The sequence below is a fragment of the Cardiocondyla obscurior genome, linkage group LG05 (assembly GCF_019399895.1).
Source record: "Cardiocondyla obscurior isolate alpha-2009 linkage group LG05, Cobs3.1, whole genome shotgun sequence".
Taxonomy (NCBI): Eukaryota; Metazoa; Arthropoda; class Insecta; order Hymenoptera; family Formicidae; genus Cardiocondyla; species Cardiocondyla obscurior.
Window position 1 is genome coordinate 6,128,506 of NC_091868.1, and position 18,075 is coordinate 6,146,580.

Genomic DNA, 18,075 nt, shown 5'->3' on the forward strand with positions numbered 1-18,075 from the left:
AACGTTAGACATGCAGAATAGTACTCGGGGGTTTATTTTACACTCGTTACAGCATAGACAATACAGCATTTGTCAAATATTTTAAAGATAAGGCCCTGAATACGCGAATCGTCACAGGGCGACCAAAGTTATCCCTTGGTGCAAGCTATACCCGTTCTTACTATACGCGATTAAGTCCCATTATTACACGCGCACAATCATTCCTCTTGACGATGAGAGCAACTCGCTACGGCGGCGGTCACTGGCCCGGTGATTTAACGCGAGATCTCGCGCGAGAGGCGCGACGAAAAATTCTCTGTTCGTCCCGAGTACCGGCAGTCGTACCCGGTTCGAGTAAAAACGGTCCTTTCAGTCTCGAAATCACGGAGCGTTGAAAGCCAGAGTCACCACGATACGGCTTAACGATCTTTGGTCACACTTACTTTTGCGCCCGTCTACTCAATTCTCGGGCACTTACTTCGCGAAACCGTCGACGAGTCGGTTGGTGATCTGCTTCGTTTTCTTTCTCTCTTTCTTTTGTCGGACGATATGACGAAGAGATTGGCCGGTCGAGATTAAATCCTTGCGCTGCATCCTGTAATGCATGTCGGGTTGATAATTGGCATCCTGTTGCAAATTAATATAGAGCAAGGCACCCACGCTGGGATAATGATAAGCTGTGGGCGGTGAATGCAATCGGCGATTGCAAAGAAATGAATTACGACTGTTTATTCAGGGCATGTTCGACGTCACGTGAATTTTATCCACAAAGAGACGAATTAAAAATTAAACTGTCGCAACGTTACGTCGTTCTTCTTTTCTAAAATTTTTCTCGATAACAGTTCACCGAGCGAAATGTACTTTGCGCTACTGCACACGGTTATTGTTCGCGAGAATGGTCATTTTTATTTCGGTCGCGCGAAATAGCCCGCGAGAAGAGCAATCTGCACGGACGATGACCACGAATCGCGCGCGCAAGTATTATTTCCGTCTCAAGATACATGCTCGTTTATGACTAATTCATTTATGTAATTTCTCACTGTATTCTTCCGGATGTGTGCAGAGATTATTGCGGAAGATAACAACGTAATCGATGCATCCCGCTCTAATTACACGCGAGCGTGACTTCGCCTCGAGTTAGGTTCTACGAAGTGAAGGAACGCATGGATCTAACGACGGGCTCCTCGATGCATCGAATCGCGAACTGTTATTATCCTGGAGTCACATATTGAAGTGCCGAACGTGAATAAGATCACGTTCGTTAAAATCAAGAACCTCAGGTAAAGAAAGCCGCCTTCGTAAGTAAGGTATTATTTATCGAAGAATAACGCGGAAAGAGGTACTTCTCATGTTTCTTCTAAAGACGTCTCCACATAAGCGACTATTACTTTTAATACAAAGTGCTTTTCTCAAGAAGCTGTGAACGTTTTAGTTTGTAAATCTCGAGAAAGGTCGCGTAAATTGATATCCCGATAAGAATCTGTTTAATTTATGATACAGCTATGGTAATTCATTGATTTGTGACGCATTTTATATTAAGTTTTAAATTTTTCTTTCTTTTTTTTTTTTTTTTTCACAAAAGTATACTTACTGCAGACGCTACAGTACTTCTCGTCGGAACCATCGCCGCATCCATCTCGGCCACTGCAAGTTATCGCGTCAGAACGACACCTTCCGTTATCGCATCTGAATGGGCAGTATCTCGCGGCAATTCGACCGCGATTACGCGTCCTGCACGCTCCTCTAGGCTCATCGCTGCCGTCCCTACAGGAAACCACCGCGTTGCAAAATTCGTACGCCGGCAGGCACTGACCATTGTTGCATCTGAACGCGCCCTCGGGACATTCTGCACAGATAGAAAAATCTCACGTGTAAATTAAAGTGGTACATTAGGGACATACGCAAAATATGTAAAGTAAAACAATTTTTTTTTTAAATACAATTAACAAAAAAAAAAAAAATAAAAATAAGGATACCAACTTCGGCGATTGTTGCAGCCGATTTCGTCCTCTCCGTGAGGACAATCCCGGTTGCCATCGCATACTCCAGACCTCGATATGCAGACGTTACTGTCATTGCATCTGAATGCCTGCATCGGGCATCGAGGACCCGTGCACTCCTCGTCGGACCCGTCGGCGCAGTCTGCGCGACCGTCGCAGACGAAGAACCAGCTGATGCAGCTTCCGGACGAGCGGCACTGGAACGTGCCCGGCGCGCAACCGGTTCGCCGCGCGTTACAACTGCCGTTCATCGGGAAGCTGCAATCGCACACGCCGCTGATGCATCGCGACATCGGATCGGCCATACGGCACTCTAGATCGGCGACACACGCTTGTCCCAGACTAACGGCCGTCATTATCGTGCTCTCGTGACGGTCTGTCTTTATTGGTGCTAAAAAGTAAAAAAAAAAAAAAATTAATTAAGATCCCGTGATTACAAATGCATCCGATGTAATTTAACAATATTTTGACGCGCAAGAAATGTCTAAAAAAAAAAATTAAAATATTCAATTTTACCGGAAGTTGTCGAAGTCGTCGTGATAGCGGTGGGTTCGGTAACTTCTGCCTCGATTACGACAGCGTCGTCATCGTCGGGAAGCTCGTTTGGTCCGGGACGACTTGAGCCAGGTCTTAAACTCAATGATGGTCGCGTCACCAGATTCACCGGTATCAACTGACTGGGTGGTTCCGTTGATAAAAGCATCGTCGCGTTCTTTAGCCATGATATCTGAACACCTATTGATAAAAGACGCAACATATTAATTACGCGCGGTATGCATGGAAAGTTTCCGGTGTACAGAGATTGTGTGTGCGTGCAAGATAAGATTTGCAGCGCAATGCAGTTTGCATTTTCTTTGCTTATGCCTGTTGTTCAGCCGTAACACATACATAGTAAAAAAAAAAAAAAAGTATCTTTGTCCGCGAACTCGTTAGTCAGTCAGTCGAGTGGGTCGCGTAAATTTCAATAGTGGTTGAGAATCGTTCCGTATATCTTAATTTCATTTATCTTCTTGGTCTCGGTGAACTGCCGCGCGTGCGACCAGTCGAGCGTACAACACTTTAAAGATCACAATAAGACAATATATTGGAAACGATCGCTAAGATATCGTACCTGATATGAATTAATGACCAGTGTTCGTTGCCTAATAAAGTATTTATTAGCGCGTCTGTTCCAATTAATGCGTTAACCGTCTATAATTAACTGAAAAGACCATGAAAGCGGTAATGGAGAAGCAATATGAAATGTTGCGATCACTCGTGATAGCACCAAGCGCACGAAGATTTTCTTTGTACATATGCGTTCACAGAAAGATACCATTTGTGTCTCGTTAATGATCGTGCTAATTAGGAATGCGAATCGCCTCATCTCGTTTAATCCGTTGAAGCGCATTCGGGTCGGAGTACGAAACCGTTCGGTCTCTCGCGCGTTCCCGTTGCATCCGTGTGTACGGAAAAGCTGATTATCGGATAAAAGCTGCGTGAAACCCAAGGATGCTAGAAAGGCGATGATGCAGCCTGATACAATTCTCGTACAACGCGCGCGTCCAAGGATTACTTCATGGGAATGTTAAGTGGCTTATGCAGAAGTCAACATCACGCGTTAGCTCGTTACAAGTTTGCGGCACCCGATGGAATACAAAGTTTAGAATACAGTCTTGTGATAATCCCGAAGCTTTGTTTCCTATATACAAGGAAATTTTATGTGCGGATAAAATAACTATTTGCAATTTATATGTACATTAATGCATTATTAGTCTTACGCTCAGGTTACTTTTTTATTCGTGAATTAATTATTATAAGAAAACTAACTTCTACTCTGAGAAATTCCGTAATGTTGAAACGATATACAGTTGGTCTAATTTCAATTACGCGTACCTGTGTCTTGTTCTCCTTCGACGTCGTCCTTTTGTCCCTCGGTGACAGTTTCCTTATCGCGTTCGCTCTCCTTGACATCTTCTATTATCGGCTCCTGAGTGGGAAGCAGATGCTCCGGAAGTGGCACTGGCCTCACGAGACTGTCAGGCCGACACACGTCGCCTTCGCGGCGCATCGGAGCGGTGCATTGGCAACGGCCGAATAAATCCGGTATGAGAAAATCACAATGCGACTCGAGATCCCAGAGACGGCAGTGAGCGTGTTCGTAACACACCTCGCCGAGCTTGGCCGCTGGAAAATTAGATTTTTTTTCCTTCTTATGAATTTTCCTTTGCATTACGAGCCAGTATATTGCGGCGCAGTTGTATTTCAGACCTTAAACTCATTTTAACAAATACAATCGCATTGTTTTTATCCACTTAAGACAATCTACTCGTCGCGGTGCCTTCAACGTATCTTTGCGAAGACAATAAATGACCAAGATCGTTAGCGCAGAAAGTCACAATCGCAAAGAAGCCGCGTCGAAAACGGCGCAATAACTGGCTGTCAGCGATCGAAACCGACTCTCAATAAATCAAGAGAGCGAAAGAGAGTGTACGATCCCTCGGAATGCATTTCCGAGGTACGTTAACGTAGCATGCGCGTGTGTACCGCGTTCGATGAGCCGAGAAGGAGAAGATCACATAAATTAGAATTTTCTCCGCAGGATATCCTAACTACGCTACGTCTAGCTATTCATCGTCGATCCTTTCACCGACGTGCGTCGTTCCACGTCGCTAATGATCGCCTTAATGTCACCCGAAGACAGCTATACCAACGGTAATATTAACAACGTACATCAAGGAACACGGGCGAATAGCTTGTTATAGTACATATCGATCTGTCGCGGTGTATTAATATCCCGATTAAATATAATATCACATATCGTTTCACAATCGATCAAATAAAAAAAAAATAAATGTACTTCAACTGTTTTCTTAATCTAAAATTAATAATAAAAATTTAATCCTCGACTGTAATTATTTATCAAATCTTCTGTTGTTATTGATTTTAATATATATAATTATGTGATATAATCGAGCGTTCTTAATTAAGATAGTTGATACTAATTGGCACTTACGTCCCAGACAGGTATGCCTACGAAACTGCAAATGTCCCTCTTCGCATCTGCACACGCCCTCGAGGCAGCTGCTGTTGGCCACTTTCAAAGAGCATTGCTCCTTCACTAGACAATCATTGCCAAGTAGAGTCGCTGCAACATTACAAGGTACTAATTAATTTTATATTATCACCCAAAGCTTCTCTTTTCTTTCTAAACAATCAAACATTTTTTAAATAATTTTTTACATAAGTATTTCCATGTAATTTGATATCATTAAGTTATCATGTACATTTATATATATTTCTTTTTTTTTTTTTTGGCAAGTCTGACATTTTTACGTTAATAAAATATACTCAAGAACATCGATTTCGAGAGATCAGAGGTAAAGGCGGCTATGATTGGAAGGGATAAAAGGGTACTTCGAACGAACTTACATTCGAGACAATGGGTTCCATTGTAGCCGGCGAAGAAGGGCTGACACCGGCAATAACCCAAGTAGCAGTGACTATTAGCGATCACGACATCGCACTCCCGGTCTCGGTTGCACTCGTCGCCGAGCCTCACGCTCGTTGAAGTGGGCGAGGATGACGCCAATCTCTACAAGAAGATCGAAGACGAATTACATTCTCTTTTTTAGCGACCTAATTTTTTATTTTTTTTTTTTTTTAAACTTAGACTCCGGCCAGACTGGAATTAAAAATTTGGTATTTCGCTTCGCACTTTATTGCTTTCCTAATATCACGATTATATTGGCACAAAAAATAGGAATCAATTATTAAGCGTGTCATTCAATTAAAACGCCCCAGCGACATCGTCGCGAATCGATCCAACGGCGTCGCACAATAACGTTAAAAAGAGATTGCTAAAAGCTACCAGAAGGTTTAAGCGATTGCGACTAACAGCGCGACGATTTCCTACATTCCCCTCTTTTCCCCAGAGAACGTTTCGATGCACACAATCGACGCATTCGTCGCGCTACATAAAAAGCGCACGAACAGACAATTGCGTTCCGTTTTACGAACTTCCGTTTCTGCTGCAATCGTACGGAAAAAAATATTTTGTAAATTTTCGGATTCGAGCGTGCGCAAAAGAGCGGCAAATTATTATTTTTTTTTTTGGGGGGGGGAGGAAGAAGGGAAATTGAGAATTATCTCGTTTTCAAGATCTCACGCGTCGCGATGTAAAGAAATTTTTAACTTGGCGTACAGAATTCACGAAATTGCATGGTACGAGCGGGTTTTTATGATTTGTAACCCACATACGTTGGTGCCATCGGGAGTCAAGGCCGAGACGCCTCGACGTGCATCCCGGCGCTTTTCACGGTGAATGCACCTTACTCGCGCGTTCTCGTAACCTTCGCTTCCGCGATTGTTCTTCTGCGTCGAATGCGTATTGCGCCGGGTGGGTGCCAAGCGAATACGTGCCCAATGTGCAGTTTCCTATCCTCTCTTTCTCTTTTCTTCTCTCTCCCTAATCGCTTCCCGGTTTCCCACGATCTCCAAACAATGCCCGCGCACTTTTGTCCGCATTCACTGGCCCGGTAGACTCGGAAGCGCAACGGCGTCCGTTTACGTCAAATAAATTAATATAATATTATTTAAAATATTGTTAATAACAAATAAATCTTCATCGCTTGCTTACAACCCAACCGAATCGAAATCAACGTGAGGACCCTAATGCAATCTTTAATAATAAAAAAAAAAAAAGAAAACAGATCAATTTTACATAACTTTGTTAAGATAAAAAAAAAAAAAAAACCAAGTTTGAGAGTGAAAAAAAAAATGTGCATCGCTGCCGCATTCTTTTACGCTTCCCACAGCGCCCTTCTTTTTATAGGAACACGGAAATACGGGCGACCGCGGCGGCGAGGAACGTAGGGCATCTGTTAAATCGTCCAGCTCGGTGCTCGCGGAGGCTCGCACGGTGCCGCGGCAATGAAAATGGAAATAGAAATCGCGCGGCAGATTCGCGGCTGCACGCTTTAAGCACCGCAAGGTGACACGGCATCCGTTGCGCGCGTATGAACCGTTAGCGCGCACCGTGCGCCTCAAGCTGGGGCGGCGTGCGCAATATTATTCGGATGGAACCCGGCATATCTCGGTCTCTCAAAGAGTACGCGCGGTTATACGTGAGCCCGCGGTCGTAAGATTTTATTGCCGAAGCGGTCGCCGTCGCGCCTAACGTAATCGCGTTGCAGCGAATTAACGATCGCCGACGCGCCGATTCGCCGTGTCGGAAAATTGAACTGTCGCTCGTGTCCCGCGGATATATATCTCCGAAGAACGTCCGGTAACCCGCCTTTATCCCGTTCCGAAAGTAAAAAGAAATCGCATAAAGAGATCCTTAGCCGGTAGCATTTTTCTAAGCTGTTGCTCCACCGGTCTCGCTCGGATCTTTTCCCCTCGCGTTTTATTGCTTTTCTTACCAGCGGAAAGGTACAGTAAGAGGAAGCATCAAGTTTTCTGAGAGTAAAGATACTATCCTTGAAATATAAATCACGCTTCGGCATTAAAACGAAGCACGGGAATAAAAGATGGATCGTAGCGCTCCCGCTTCCCTGTTTACGAGTACCCTTTTAATTAATTATTAATTAATTAATATAGCGCATCGCGTTACGCAACGAGCGAGACCGCCGACGTTCATTAAACGTAATCGAATATCGGCGTCGCATAATATCGCTAACTGAGACTTTATCGCTTCTCAATTACTGGCCAATTACCGTCGTTTCTCCTTCCGACTTTGTTATATTAAATAACACAAAGAAATACGAAAGAGATAACGATAAAACGAGAGACACCTACTTATAGCGGTACCTTAAGGGGCACGGATTTCTTGTTTAAGCAGTATGCAAATTTACACGCGGACACGCATGTAAGCAAGAAATTCTTCTCGAGGAATGAGAAAAACGCCGCGGTATTGACGCGCAATGAAGTTTTCTTATCCGGGTTAAAACCACGTGTGCATCCACGGCTCACCGAGCGTCGAGCTCGGTTTTCACGGAGCGTGATGAGCGCTCATTACTTATCAATCCGCATCGCTATCTATTGCTTTCCCTGTTGTAACACGCGATCGCGGCCGCTCTCTTATCATCTCCTAAGTAATTAATAGTCACACGTGCTCGCACGCATATGCGGGCATACGAAAGAAATTAATTCACCTCGATGCAGAGAGAGAAAGAGAAAAGGAAAGGGTTAATCGGCCGTTGCACGCAACGCGGCGTGCACGTGGAAGTACAGAGCACGAGCCCAGCGTGCGTAGCGCCGCATCCAAGGGTGGCAGGATGGAATTTTATATTCAACGCAAACGCCTCCCGCCAGCTCTTAATTACGCCTAACGAGCCGAGCCAATTTAAGCGCAGAATAGAAGAGCAATCCACGGCCGCGGCAAGGAGAAGCGCGCCTGAGGACGATATCGCGATCTGTAACGCCGGTTCCCACGCGGAAATTCCTTTCGCGCTTCAGCTGGCGACTCGAAGAACGGCGAGACGCAAGGACGCCCTCCCCCATCGTTTCGTCAAAGAGAATATTCAAAGAATAATTTCAAGACTCGTATTTCGAAGAGATCGAACAGTTCGAAAAATTAACATACAGAGAGGTAAAAAGTCTATTTTTACCATAAAAAAAAAAAGAGCAATGTAAAATTACGACGAGTGTGCTACAAATATTGTGGCTAATTATTTAAGTCAATCTATTTGTCGCGCTTTATATTTCATATTTTCGCCCGCGGCTAAACGCTCTGGCTCAAAGGGAAAAAGATTCAAGGATGAGGGTTCCGCATCTGTTACATATTCGCGAGACAAAGCGCACGTGAGGCGAGGCGCAGATTCCATCGTCTTCTCGGGCGTCTCTGATTTTTACGGCGACGGTTAAATTGCGGTTCGGTTAAGTTTAATCACGGACGCCTCCCGCTCTTTCTGCTTCTCTATCTTCCCCAATGATGATACGATGGAATGCAGACCGCGTCGGCATATATTTTTTTTTTTTTCTTTCCGCTTAGATATAATCCCATAGAAAGTGAACGTGAAAAGGACAAGCCGCTCGATAATAACGCACATTTCGTATGCCCGTTGTCATCGTATCGTACCACTCGCGTTTGAAGAGTTAGACCGAGGGTGAAGTGTACGGCGGGTCACTGTACGGATTACGAGATATCTGTTGCTTAATAATCTTGCCTTTTGCTCCGTCATGCAATCGACTTCAATGGTTTATAATCGCCATTAGGTTCAACGTCGAGAAATAATTTAATATCATGCCGGAGTCACGATTAGGGCACTCTTAGTATTAGTATCTCAATCACATCGTAGAACTCGGTTGTAACTCTACTCCTTATCTCATCGTATCTCCCCGGACCTCCTTGGTCGTTGCGCGCTCGATATTCTTCGCGAGGCAGATTTGCACGGATCGTTCCTTTCCCCGCAAATCACGATAGCATTGTTACGCATCGCGGTTACGCGCGGGAACGCTTGCACGCACGTATCTGAAATGCGTGCCGGTCGCGCGGACGGACGATGCATTTTCTTTTCTGAACTGGCTAGCATTTTGTACGAAATTACATTGTTCGAATAATTTCCCCGTGGCTGCATCGAGATCACGGTTTCCGTGAAAAGGGCCATAATCGTAAAACGTCGAAGAGAAATGTGTTGATAAAACGCGAGTAGTAACAAAAGCCATTAACAGAAAAGACGTAAAAAAAAGAAAAAAGAAAAAAACATTTCTTCGAGATAAAACAAAGATCGTCGATTGCGCTCACTTAAACGTTTATCGAATTTACTTACTCTTTACAAAGTTTATAACTCTTTACGGTCCAAGGTGTATTGCTCGTGTGTTAAAATCAACAGGACTCAATTATTTTCAATCTCATTTAATTAATTGATCCGATGTGAACCAAAGAATTTATATTATTTGAAAGAATTTACGAAGACTCGGCAAAAATATAACGTGCCGATTGTAACTGCGGAGAGAAAACTGAGATCTACTGTTCTTTAATGCCTTTCTTAATTAAGAACGTCGGTCGCTCGTACGCTAACGGGTGATATCCCGCACGATTGTAAATAGAACCACCGACCGATAATTTATGAATTAAAAGCGAGACGACGGGATTCCGGAAGAGGATTGAATCGGAATAATTCGCCGCGACGTCGTTAATTATTGTCGCAACGTGATTACGCGACGCGCCCTTAATGCGGCCGTAAATTTTGTCGCAGCTGCAACGAGCGACCGCGATGCGCGATCGAGATACACGCGTATCCCGAATGATAGAATTTACGAGCATATGCCGTCGCTGTCATGCCAACAATTTCACGGTCGACAACGTGCGAAATAATCCTCACGTTTCGAAGCCCGCACACGATAACGTTATTTCAAATGTAAACGACGCGTTGGCCGCGATCTTCGCGCGGAATCGGAGTCGAACGACTCTGGAAACGCACGTTGCGCACGTCCACTTTTCATTTTTACAAGACATTCAAGCTATTCCAGTTTCTGTCCGCGCACTTTATCAATCGCAAATCGATCTTCCGCCAGGAAAAGTTTAAACTAGCGGTATACGAATCATACTTCGTTTTTTTTTTTTCTTCTTAACGAAACCGAGTTATTTAAAGTACTTAAAAATTGAAATCTATATATTCGAGATTATATTCAATTTCAAGCAGACGTTGGCAATTTTTTTTTTGCAACTACACCGATGGCTCTTAAAATGCTTTTACGTTGCTAAAATTGATGATTTGAGTCGCCGTAACAGGCGGTGTCTATAAATATCTCGGATAAAAGCGAAAATCGTTTCTTCTGAAAACGAACGGCACGACGTATCCTTGTGCAGGTAACCGGGTGCATTGACTATCGATTTCAGATAATTGCATGCCCCGAGAATGTCGATTTTCTCGGCGTAACGCGCGCGTCTCGCGGTCATTAGCGCACTCTGGTCGGATCAGAAAACGCGTCGAAAAATCCAATCGTTGCCGCGAGAATAATTGTCGGGTGGTCGATTACAAGGTATGGCAATGCTATTCGCGCACCAAGATGCACGGAAGCATCGGACGGTCGCAATTATCTCATGGGATACCGGTACCCGGTTTCCAACACGTGTGTATTGGTAACTCGAGCGTTTCCCCGGCTATCCGCTCCTCGCCGTACATGGGAATCGCGTTTCATACATGCGTACCGTGAATTACGCTCGGGGTAAAGCGGAGGGTGAGGTGGGAAAAAAAGGTCCGCGCTTGGGAAAAAACTCGTCGAGAAGAAAAGTCGCAAAAACTAAAAATGACTTGCTCGACTCGTGGTCGCTCTTAATTACCGTTGCCTGCATCTGCAATCTTCTACAAGTGATCCTTCTTGCTCTAATCGCTCATATTCCTGTCAATCTTTTTCGTATGCAAATAGTGCAAGTATGAACATTTCTTATTAACCACGCCGTTCGCTTCTGTCGAAGTTATCTTTTAGCAACCTGTACGCAGGTTGTCTTAAGCAAGAGAAATAAACGAGTAAACCTTAAGCGTGGAATAACTAAGCAGCTTACGATTCCATAATTCCGGATTTTTGCTCGAGAACAAAAAAAAAAAAAAAAGTTTTAATCTTTCGAAGTCGTGGAAATAAAAATTGATCTTTGATCAGATCTTTGGTAAGAGATGTAGAAAAAAAATTTGCAAACAAATTCGACCGTTCAGCTGGATTTTCCAGATATATATATTCTAAGACGTTCTGTATAGGGGAGCATCGATATCGGGGCCTCGTGAAACCGCTCTCGGAATGAAGTCGCTCGCAGTAACAGATGCGACAGCAGCAAGAAAGACTCGAAAGGCGAAGGTACCCTGCATAATGCGAGGAAAAGGAAAGAAACGAGCCAATATTCAGCCGCATCGTTACAGATGGGATTGCAACTACCGCTGCGTGGAACTAGGAGGAGGCGGAGTTCTCCGAGTTCTGTTTGCCTGTAAATTGGCCCCCGTGGTCGTGGCCGATCTATTTTCTCCAGCCCTCCGTCTCGTCCTTCCCTCCCCTGGCCGCGAAAACAATAGGTTTGTTCTTGTTAGCATGGGTGGAGGATCTATAGGGAAACTAATGAAACTCGGGCTCGATTGTGGAGCACCGTGGAATAATTTTGTTCCCCGACGTCGTGAAGTTTACGCGATATGGAAACAATTGCGGCCTTTTCTGGATCATCGATAGCCTGAGCCACGGAACGTATTAAAAATTTAAAAATACGCAGTTCGCGATCGCATTATCGTAAGAGGGCATTTAAGATAAACTGCGGCTCGTCTCGTCTAACACACCCCGGTGTCGGACGTTGCCTGTAAAATTATTTCAAAAGACTAGGAAGGCTCAAACGCTGGTATTCCATATTTTACCTCTTGTATTTATTTAGGACGAGACAACGCGAGAGGTGCATCGCTTCTAATGTTTGCTTGGTTAAATATACCTTGCGAGTTGTCCTAAAAATTATTCAGGTTTTCCTTTGAAATACGTCTCACTTTCTGACAGCACTCTCCTTAATATTTTTCCTTTTGAAAACTTGACTTTAATATATACTTGATGCATTTGAAATAAGAACGTATAATCGAAAGAAAAAGAAAAAAAAAAAAAAAAGCGAATCCAATGCAATTTAATGAGTTCGAAATTTTTTTACGATGCAAAAGCGGAAATGTATTCGCGCGCTCTTTTGCCAGTCGATACGTCACGCACGTGCGAACACGCCCGTCATCGGCCTAATAAAAGAACGGCTAATGTTTAATTCAATGTTCCGCACGACACGCCGAATTGCTGATGAACGAAAGCGCAGAGACGCGTTGCGTTAATAAAAAGACGAAAAATCGAACGTATAACGCTTAAATAAAATTATAATTAAATTCTTGTCCGATAAAAAAAGTGGTCGAATAAAATTAATTAAAATAAATTGTAAAATGTTATGAAATACGTCCTATATAAATCAAATAAGGTGTTCGTTTATCGCGGATGCGATATCTTTATTACTTAATAAAAACATTGCTTCGAACTGCCTTCGTGAAAGTAGATGTCTCGATTAGTCGAGTATTTAACAGCGCATTAAAGATTAATTCAATCAACACGAGTCCCTGTAATGTAATATAATATATCCGTTTGCGGCGGAAAAAAAAAAGCGCGCGGTGTAAAAAAGGCGTGATACCGTAACGCACTAGACGACGCATAAGAAAGGACGGCCTGCTATTCGCCACCAATGCATAAGAGTTTTACTGCGGTTATTAAAGCGAGATAGACGCGAGGGCAATGATGCCACACCGTAGCACTTAGCACGTATGTTTAAAGTAAAATATTAACTTCCCGCTGAAGTCGGGGCGGTAATTCAAAAGGGGGCCGCCCGGAATGCATTCGCCTTTAACGCCACTCGCATATTCAACGGAACGACACCTCGACGACGTGTCAGAGTCCAACGACCCAAGAGGTCAGGTAAGAATTATTGTGATGCCACACGTGTGCGGACGAACGCAGTCCTGCCGGAAGACCGGCGGGTTCCAAACCACAGAATTGATAATCAAGGGTCTTTTTTTTTACGAATCCAGCCGCCTAGAGCCTCCTCGCGCCTGTAGCCGACATCAATGGAATTTTAATCTTGCTCCGAGCGACCTTGAGAAGACTCGAAGAAGAATAAAATTACCGGTGCCTCTAAAGGTACCCGGTTGTGCGCTCGCTACGTGGGATGCGTAATAACAAGGCCCTACAACGGTTCGACAGCCTGGATTTTTTTTTTTCACGCGGATAGATGAGCACGAGAATGATAATGACGAGTCGTTTCAGCTTCGGATCGCCGCGTGGGCGAATGAAAAAGTTTCCTCGCACACCTCGAAAAGGGAGCGTCCGCGTATCATAGCGAACAGGTCGAAGGGTTCGATTAAAAAGGAGCAACGTTTTATTCTAAACCAAGATATAACGAGATTCATGTAATTTGGCGTGACAATCGGCGCCGATTACCGTCGATCACTGTCCCAAGCGCCCCTGGAAAAATGAGATCCACGCGACCGCGATTACGGCGTCGCGTTACGCGCGAGATACACCTGTCCTCGCGAACAATTGCGTGTCAAACAAGTCGTGTCCGCGCGTTAAACGAGTCCGGCGGTCACTCTCGCCGTTTCCGGCTTGAGCGGGAAAGGAACGACGTTAAAATCTGAAGTACGCACGGTGGAGACAGTTCGAACTCACCAGGCAATTGATCATCGTGCACAGGACGAGGACCGTCCCACGACTTCCGCGCATTATTTCCGCTTTGCTGGCCACGAGGCTCCTCCGAGTCAAATCGATTTCCCGCTTCACCTGCGGCCGTATACGCGTTACTGTATCACCGCCGATAACGAGCGCGATCGTTAGAGTTGCGCGCGAGGGGTGACTGCGCGGCACGAAGATGATGTAAACAAGCCTGTGGCGGCCGGTGCCTTCTCCGCGATGTTGCGCGTCTACGCGTACGTCGGGATGACTGAAACGAGACTGAACGGGCCCCGTTCGGGCTGGCTTTTGGCGCGGGAGCAGCAGAAGGAACGGAAAAGCGACCAAGACGGGGCCCACGCTCCCACCTCCTTCCTCCTCGCTCTCGGACTCCCTGTCTTCCGAGCTTCCTCGATTCTCCTCTTCTTCGATATTCTTTCAAGAACGGGGGAGGCTCCGGTCTTACTTCGACACAATGATTCAATTAAGACTGTTATTCGGATTGCCTACGCGCAGATAAAGCGTCGAAGCTTTAGCGAATGCCGTCGTTTATTTTCCATTTTCTTTTTCCGTTTCAGTTTCTCCACGCTGCGCGTTTTCCCGCGATGACAAATAGAGCGAGGCGTACTTTTTTATTTGCCGCAGCGAACATCTCGCATTTTCGAAAAAAGAAAAAAATAAAAAATAATAAAAAATAATGTGCTGTAAATGCAACCGCGTGGCGTGTCCCCGTTGCGCTTGGAAAGCGGGTGAGATCTAATCCATCCCGATAATAATGGTAGCTCGGGTAACACGCAAGAAAATTGACACAGAGCCGCCGGACAGAAGAGCGGCGAGAGACCGGCAGACCAGCTAAATACAATATTCCGCAACATATCATTAGTCGAATCACGGCGGCGGCGACTCGAAAGCCGCAGAGGCGTAGACGAGTGAAGAAACGTCGCTAAGTCCGCTTTGACGAAGAGGAAGTGGCGCTGCGTTGGAATGCAAATAAAGGATCCGCGCGACTGCGAGATGGTTTAACGAGAGGAGGTGCGCGCGGAAGTGCGCTTGCAAAATTGGTCGACAGATCGCGAGGGAAAAAAGTTGCCGAGACCGGCGGTATCGTCAACGCATAAATTCCTCGCGGATCTTCAGAGCACATCCCCTCCTCGATTATCTTTATTAACGATCGCGATCAGTGCCGCCAACGAATCTCGGATAGAATCCCGATGGAACGCCGGCGGATTGTTAACCGTTCCAGGACGGTGCTCCGGTAATCGCTACCCCGGAGTAACGTATCAACCGCTCAATTCATTACGGCGAAATAAGTGAGCGAGTATCCCACTCTTTGCGGCTTAGGTATGCGTAAACAACCCGTTTTTAGTGTCGGACGCTAGCTTGAGCGTTGAATTCCTCCTTGCGGGCGAATCTCTCTCACTCGCCTCAATCTATCTATCTATCTCTCGTCTCGATACAATTGAAGAAACTAAACATGGTAAATGAGAGAGACTTTACAGATGAAATTCATGGGAATCTCACCGACCAGGATCATCCCGAAAAAAAATCGAGCAAGACTTGTTACGCGATTAATCGTCTTTTTTTTTTTTTTTTTTTTTTTTTTTTTTTATCTTTCTGCCGTCTCTCGATCGTTTAATCATTTGCGACCGTGTTGATGATCAGTTGTATACTACCCTCAAATGTAATACATAGTGACGCAATTATGGGTCGTAATTTGTCACTCTTTTTCTGCCACGCGAAGGTACGCGTAGCTCGCACACTTTTATCCCGGGAAGAATCCAGATAACGATCGGGACATTAGTTTTTTTTGTGCAAAAAAATCTCGCGCCTACCGTGCGGTGCCGTTTGCAGCTCTACTATGCAAGAGTTTACCGGACACGGGCCTCGTCCTCTCGATCAATCATTCCACGGTTTAAGCTACGCCGGAACCGCGAAGTGTAGGCGCGAACGTTGTCGAAATCGGGCTAATCTGCGGCCGACGCTGCGCGATACGGATAATAGCGATCTTGACAGTCGCAGCGGCCTGCGGTTTGCGGCATTCTACACGGCTGTAAACACCGTTACGATTTCAAACAAATGTTGTTCACCGACGGCCGACCAGCCGGCCCGGCCGGCCGGACAGCCGGCTAGCGATCCCGAGTTACTTCAACGTGTTCGTGATCGGGTAACTTTGCGGGACGCACTCCTGTTTAACGCAAAAACCGCCGTCGGCGCGCACGCACGCAACGCGATGCGCTGTGCTGCAAAGCTGTGATACGACACGGCGCGGTGCACGCATATTTTACACTATACCACCCGGTCAGCAGCGGACCCGCTCTCAATGAGCGCTAATGGGAAATATTTTTCTCCGCTCGCGGTTTTAATGCGCTGTACCGTTCGGTCTGTTACTCTTTGATTTCAGAATACCTAGATCTTTTTTTTTTTTTTGCGCGCGCCTATATGTGCCAGTATCGCGCCGCGGCTCCTACCGTGTCATTTCGTCTCGAAGCCAATTACAGTCAATGATACGAATTATTTGACCAGATAAAAACGAAGTAAAGAGCAACGTCTCAAACAATAAAGCGAGTAGAAAAACATTCCGACTTCTCGGTGCGATATTCATAATCCGATTTCATATTCAAGACCATCTTGAGATTCGATCTGGCGTAAGGAACGACGTATTGTACTTTTAAAAATTGTAGTTAAAACTATTTTTTTTTTTTTTTTTGTTATCGATTCCAAGTTGGTATTCCACGCGGTATGAGAATTTACGTGATAATAAAATATTTTTAAAGAGATGTATAAATTAATAATTACGTATTCCATTTTCCCGCCGCGCGCTTGTTTTGCGATAAAATCGTTACACGTACAACAATAATTGGCTCGTATAATTGGATTGTGCTGAAACTGCTTTATCGTTGCCAACATTTTTTCACGTTCAGCTTGTAATATTTTGTAAAAAAAAAAAAGAAAAAAAAAATAAAGTCAAGCTAATGCAAATAAAACGACGGCTCTTTATTTCCATCGCGATAAAACGCGGCCTCCACGCCTTTCCGTTCGCTCCGCGGAAGGAAGAAATTCTCGGTTACGGCGAGAACGGTGAGATAGCGAACGATCTCGAGGAGTTTCTTCCCGACCGAGCGGACATTCCGCGCCGCGCTTTTCTTCACGGTGACTTCGAGAGCCCACCGAGCAGGTGTCAAGCCTCGAATCGAACGAGCCACCGGGACGCTACCGTTTCTTGCGTCCCAGCGACATCCTCGTAAACGATTTAACGTTCGCCTCACACTTTTTTGCGCGGTACACTTTTCCGATCGTCCATCCGTCGCGCCAATTAGTCCCAGGAGCGCTAACTTCCACCCTAAGCGCCGCTCAACGTACCGCGCGGCCAACGTTTGACGTTATCGCTTCGCGATCTAATTGAGAGAAACAGCGTACTCCTACGGGCCACCGTGGGCCAGAAACGCCTCACGTCGGCGGCTCTCGCGACCGAGATTTATTATCTTTAACATCCGCTCGCATGAATCGGCCCCCTGTGTAACTGGTCGGGTCCAGCGTTTAAGTTCAGAATTCCGGAAGCGGGTTTAGCCGCTAAGATCAACGAACTGCGTGCGTCGGAAACGAGACACTTTGTCTTGCATTACAGCTTGTTGTCGCTAATTTGCAACGAGGCCGCTGAGAACGAGAGGAACAAAAAAATAATCGAGATAACTCGGTGCCGTGCGTGCGCCGCTCGAAAATTCACCGCGAAACGGCCGCGAAACGTGACGCGCCGTGTTATTTCGTAACGGGAAACTGGCGGCTGGCGTGCGTGATGAGGTAAAGACGAGATAGCAAAGTGTCACTGTTGTCCTTACAAAAGTCGCGGCGCCGTGAAATACGACGGCGTGACGAATCGCAAATTCCATTAAGTGTAGCGCGACTCGGCCTGGCGAACGTCGACGCGGCCGGGCTGCCGTTGCGCGTTCGCGTC

The 18,075-nt window shown here is 45.5% G+C and overlaps 1 protein-coding gene and 1 long non-coding RNA gene across 2 annotated transcripts; one reads left to right on the forward strand and one right to left on the reverse strand.

Moving 5' to 3' along the window:
* Positions 1-18: 18 nt before the first annotated feature.
* Positions 19-14,614, reverse strand: Impe1 (Ecdysone-inducible gene E1). The gene is made up of 8 exons (XM_070657077.1): positions 14,124-14,614; positions 5,391-5,553; positions 4,975-5,106; positions 3,855-4,145; positions 2,496-2,714; positions 1,960-2,370; positions 1,571-1,825; positions 19-574 (listed from the first exon to the last, which is right to left on the reverse strand). The coding sequence occupies exons 1-8, from the start codon at positions 14,175-14,177 to the stop codon at positions 555-557; spliced, it is 1,545 nt and encodes a 514-aa protein (XP_070513178.1). The 5' UTR covers positions 14,178-14,614; the 3' UTR covers positions 19-554.
* On the forward strand, positions 4,139-5,115 carry LOC139102931 (uncharacterized). The gene is made up of 3 exons (XR_011545798.1): positions 4,139-4,476; positions 4,561-4,673; positions 4,986-5,115. It is a non-coding gene; the product is annotated as an uncharacterized lncRNA (long non-coding RNA).
* Positions 14,615-18,075: the final 3,461 nt, after the last annotated feature.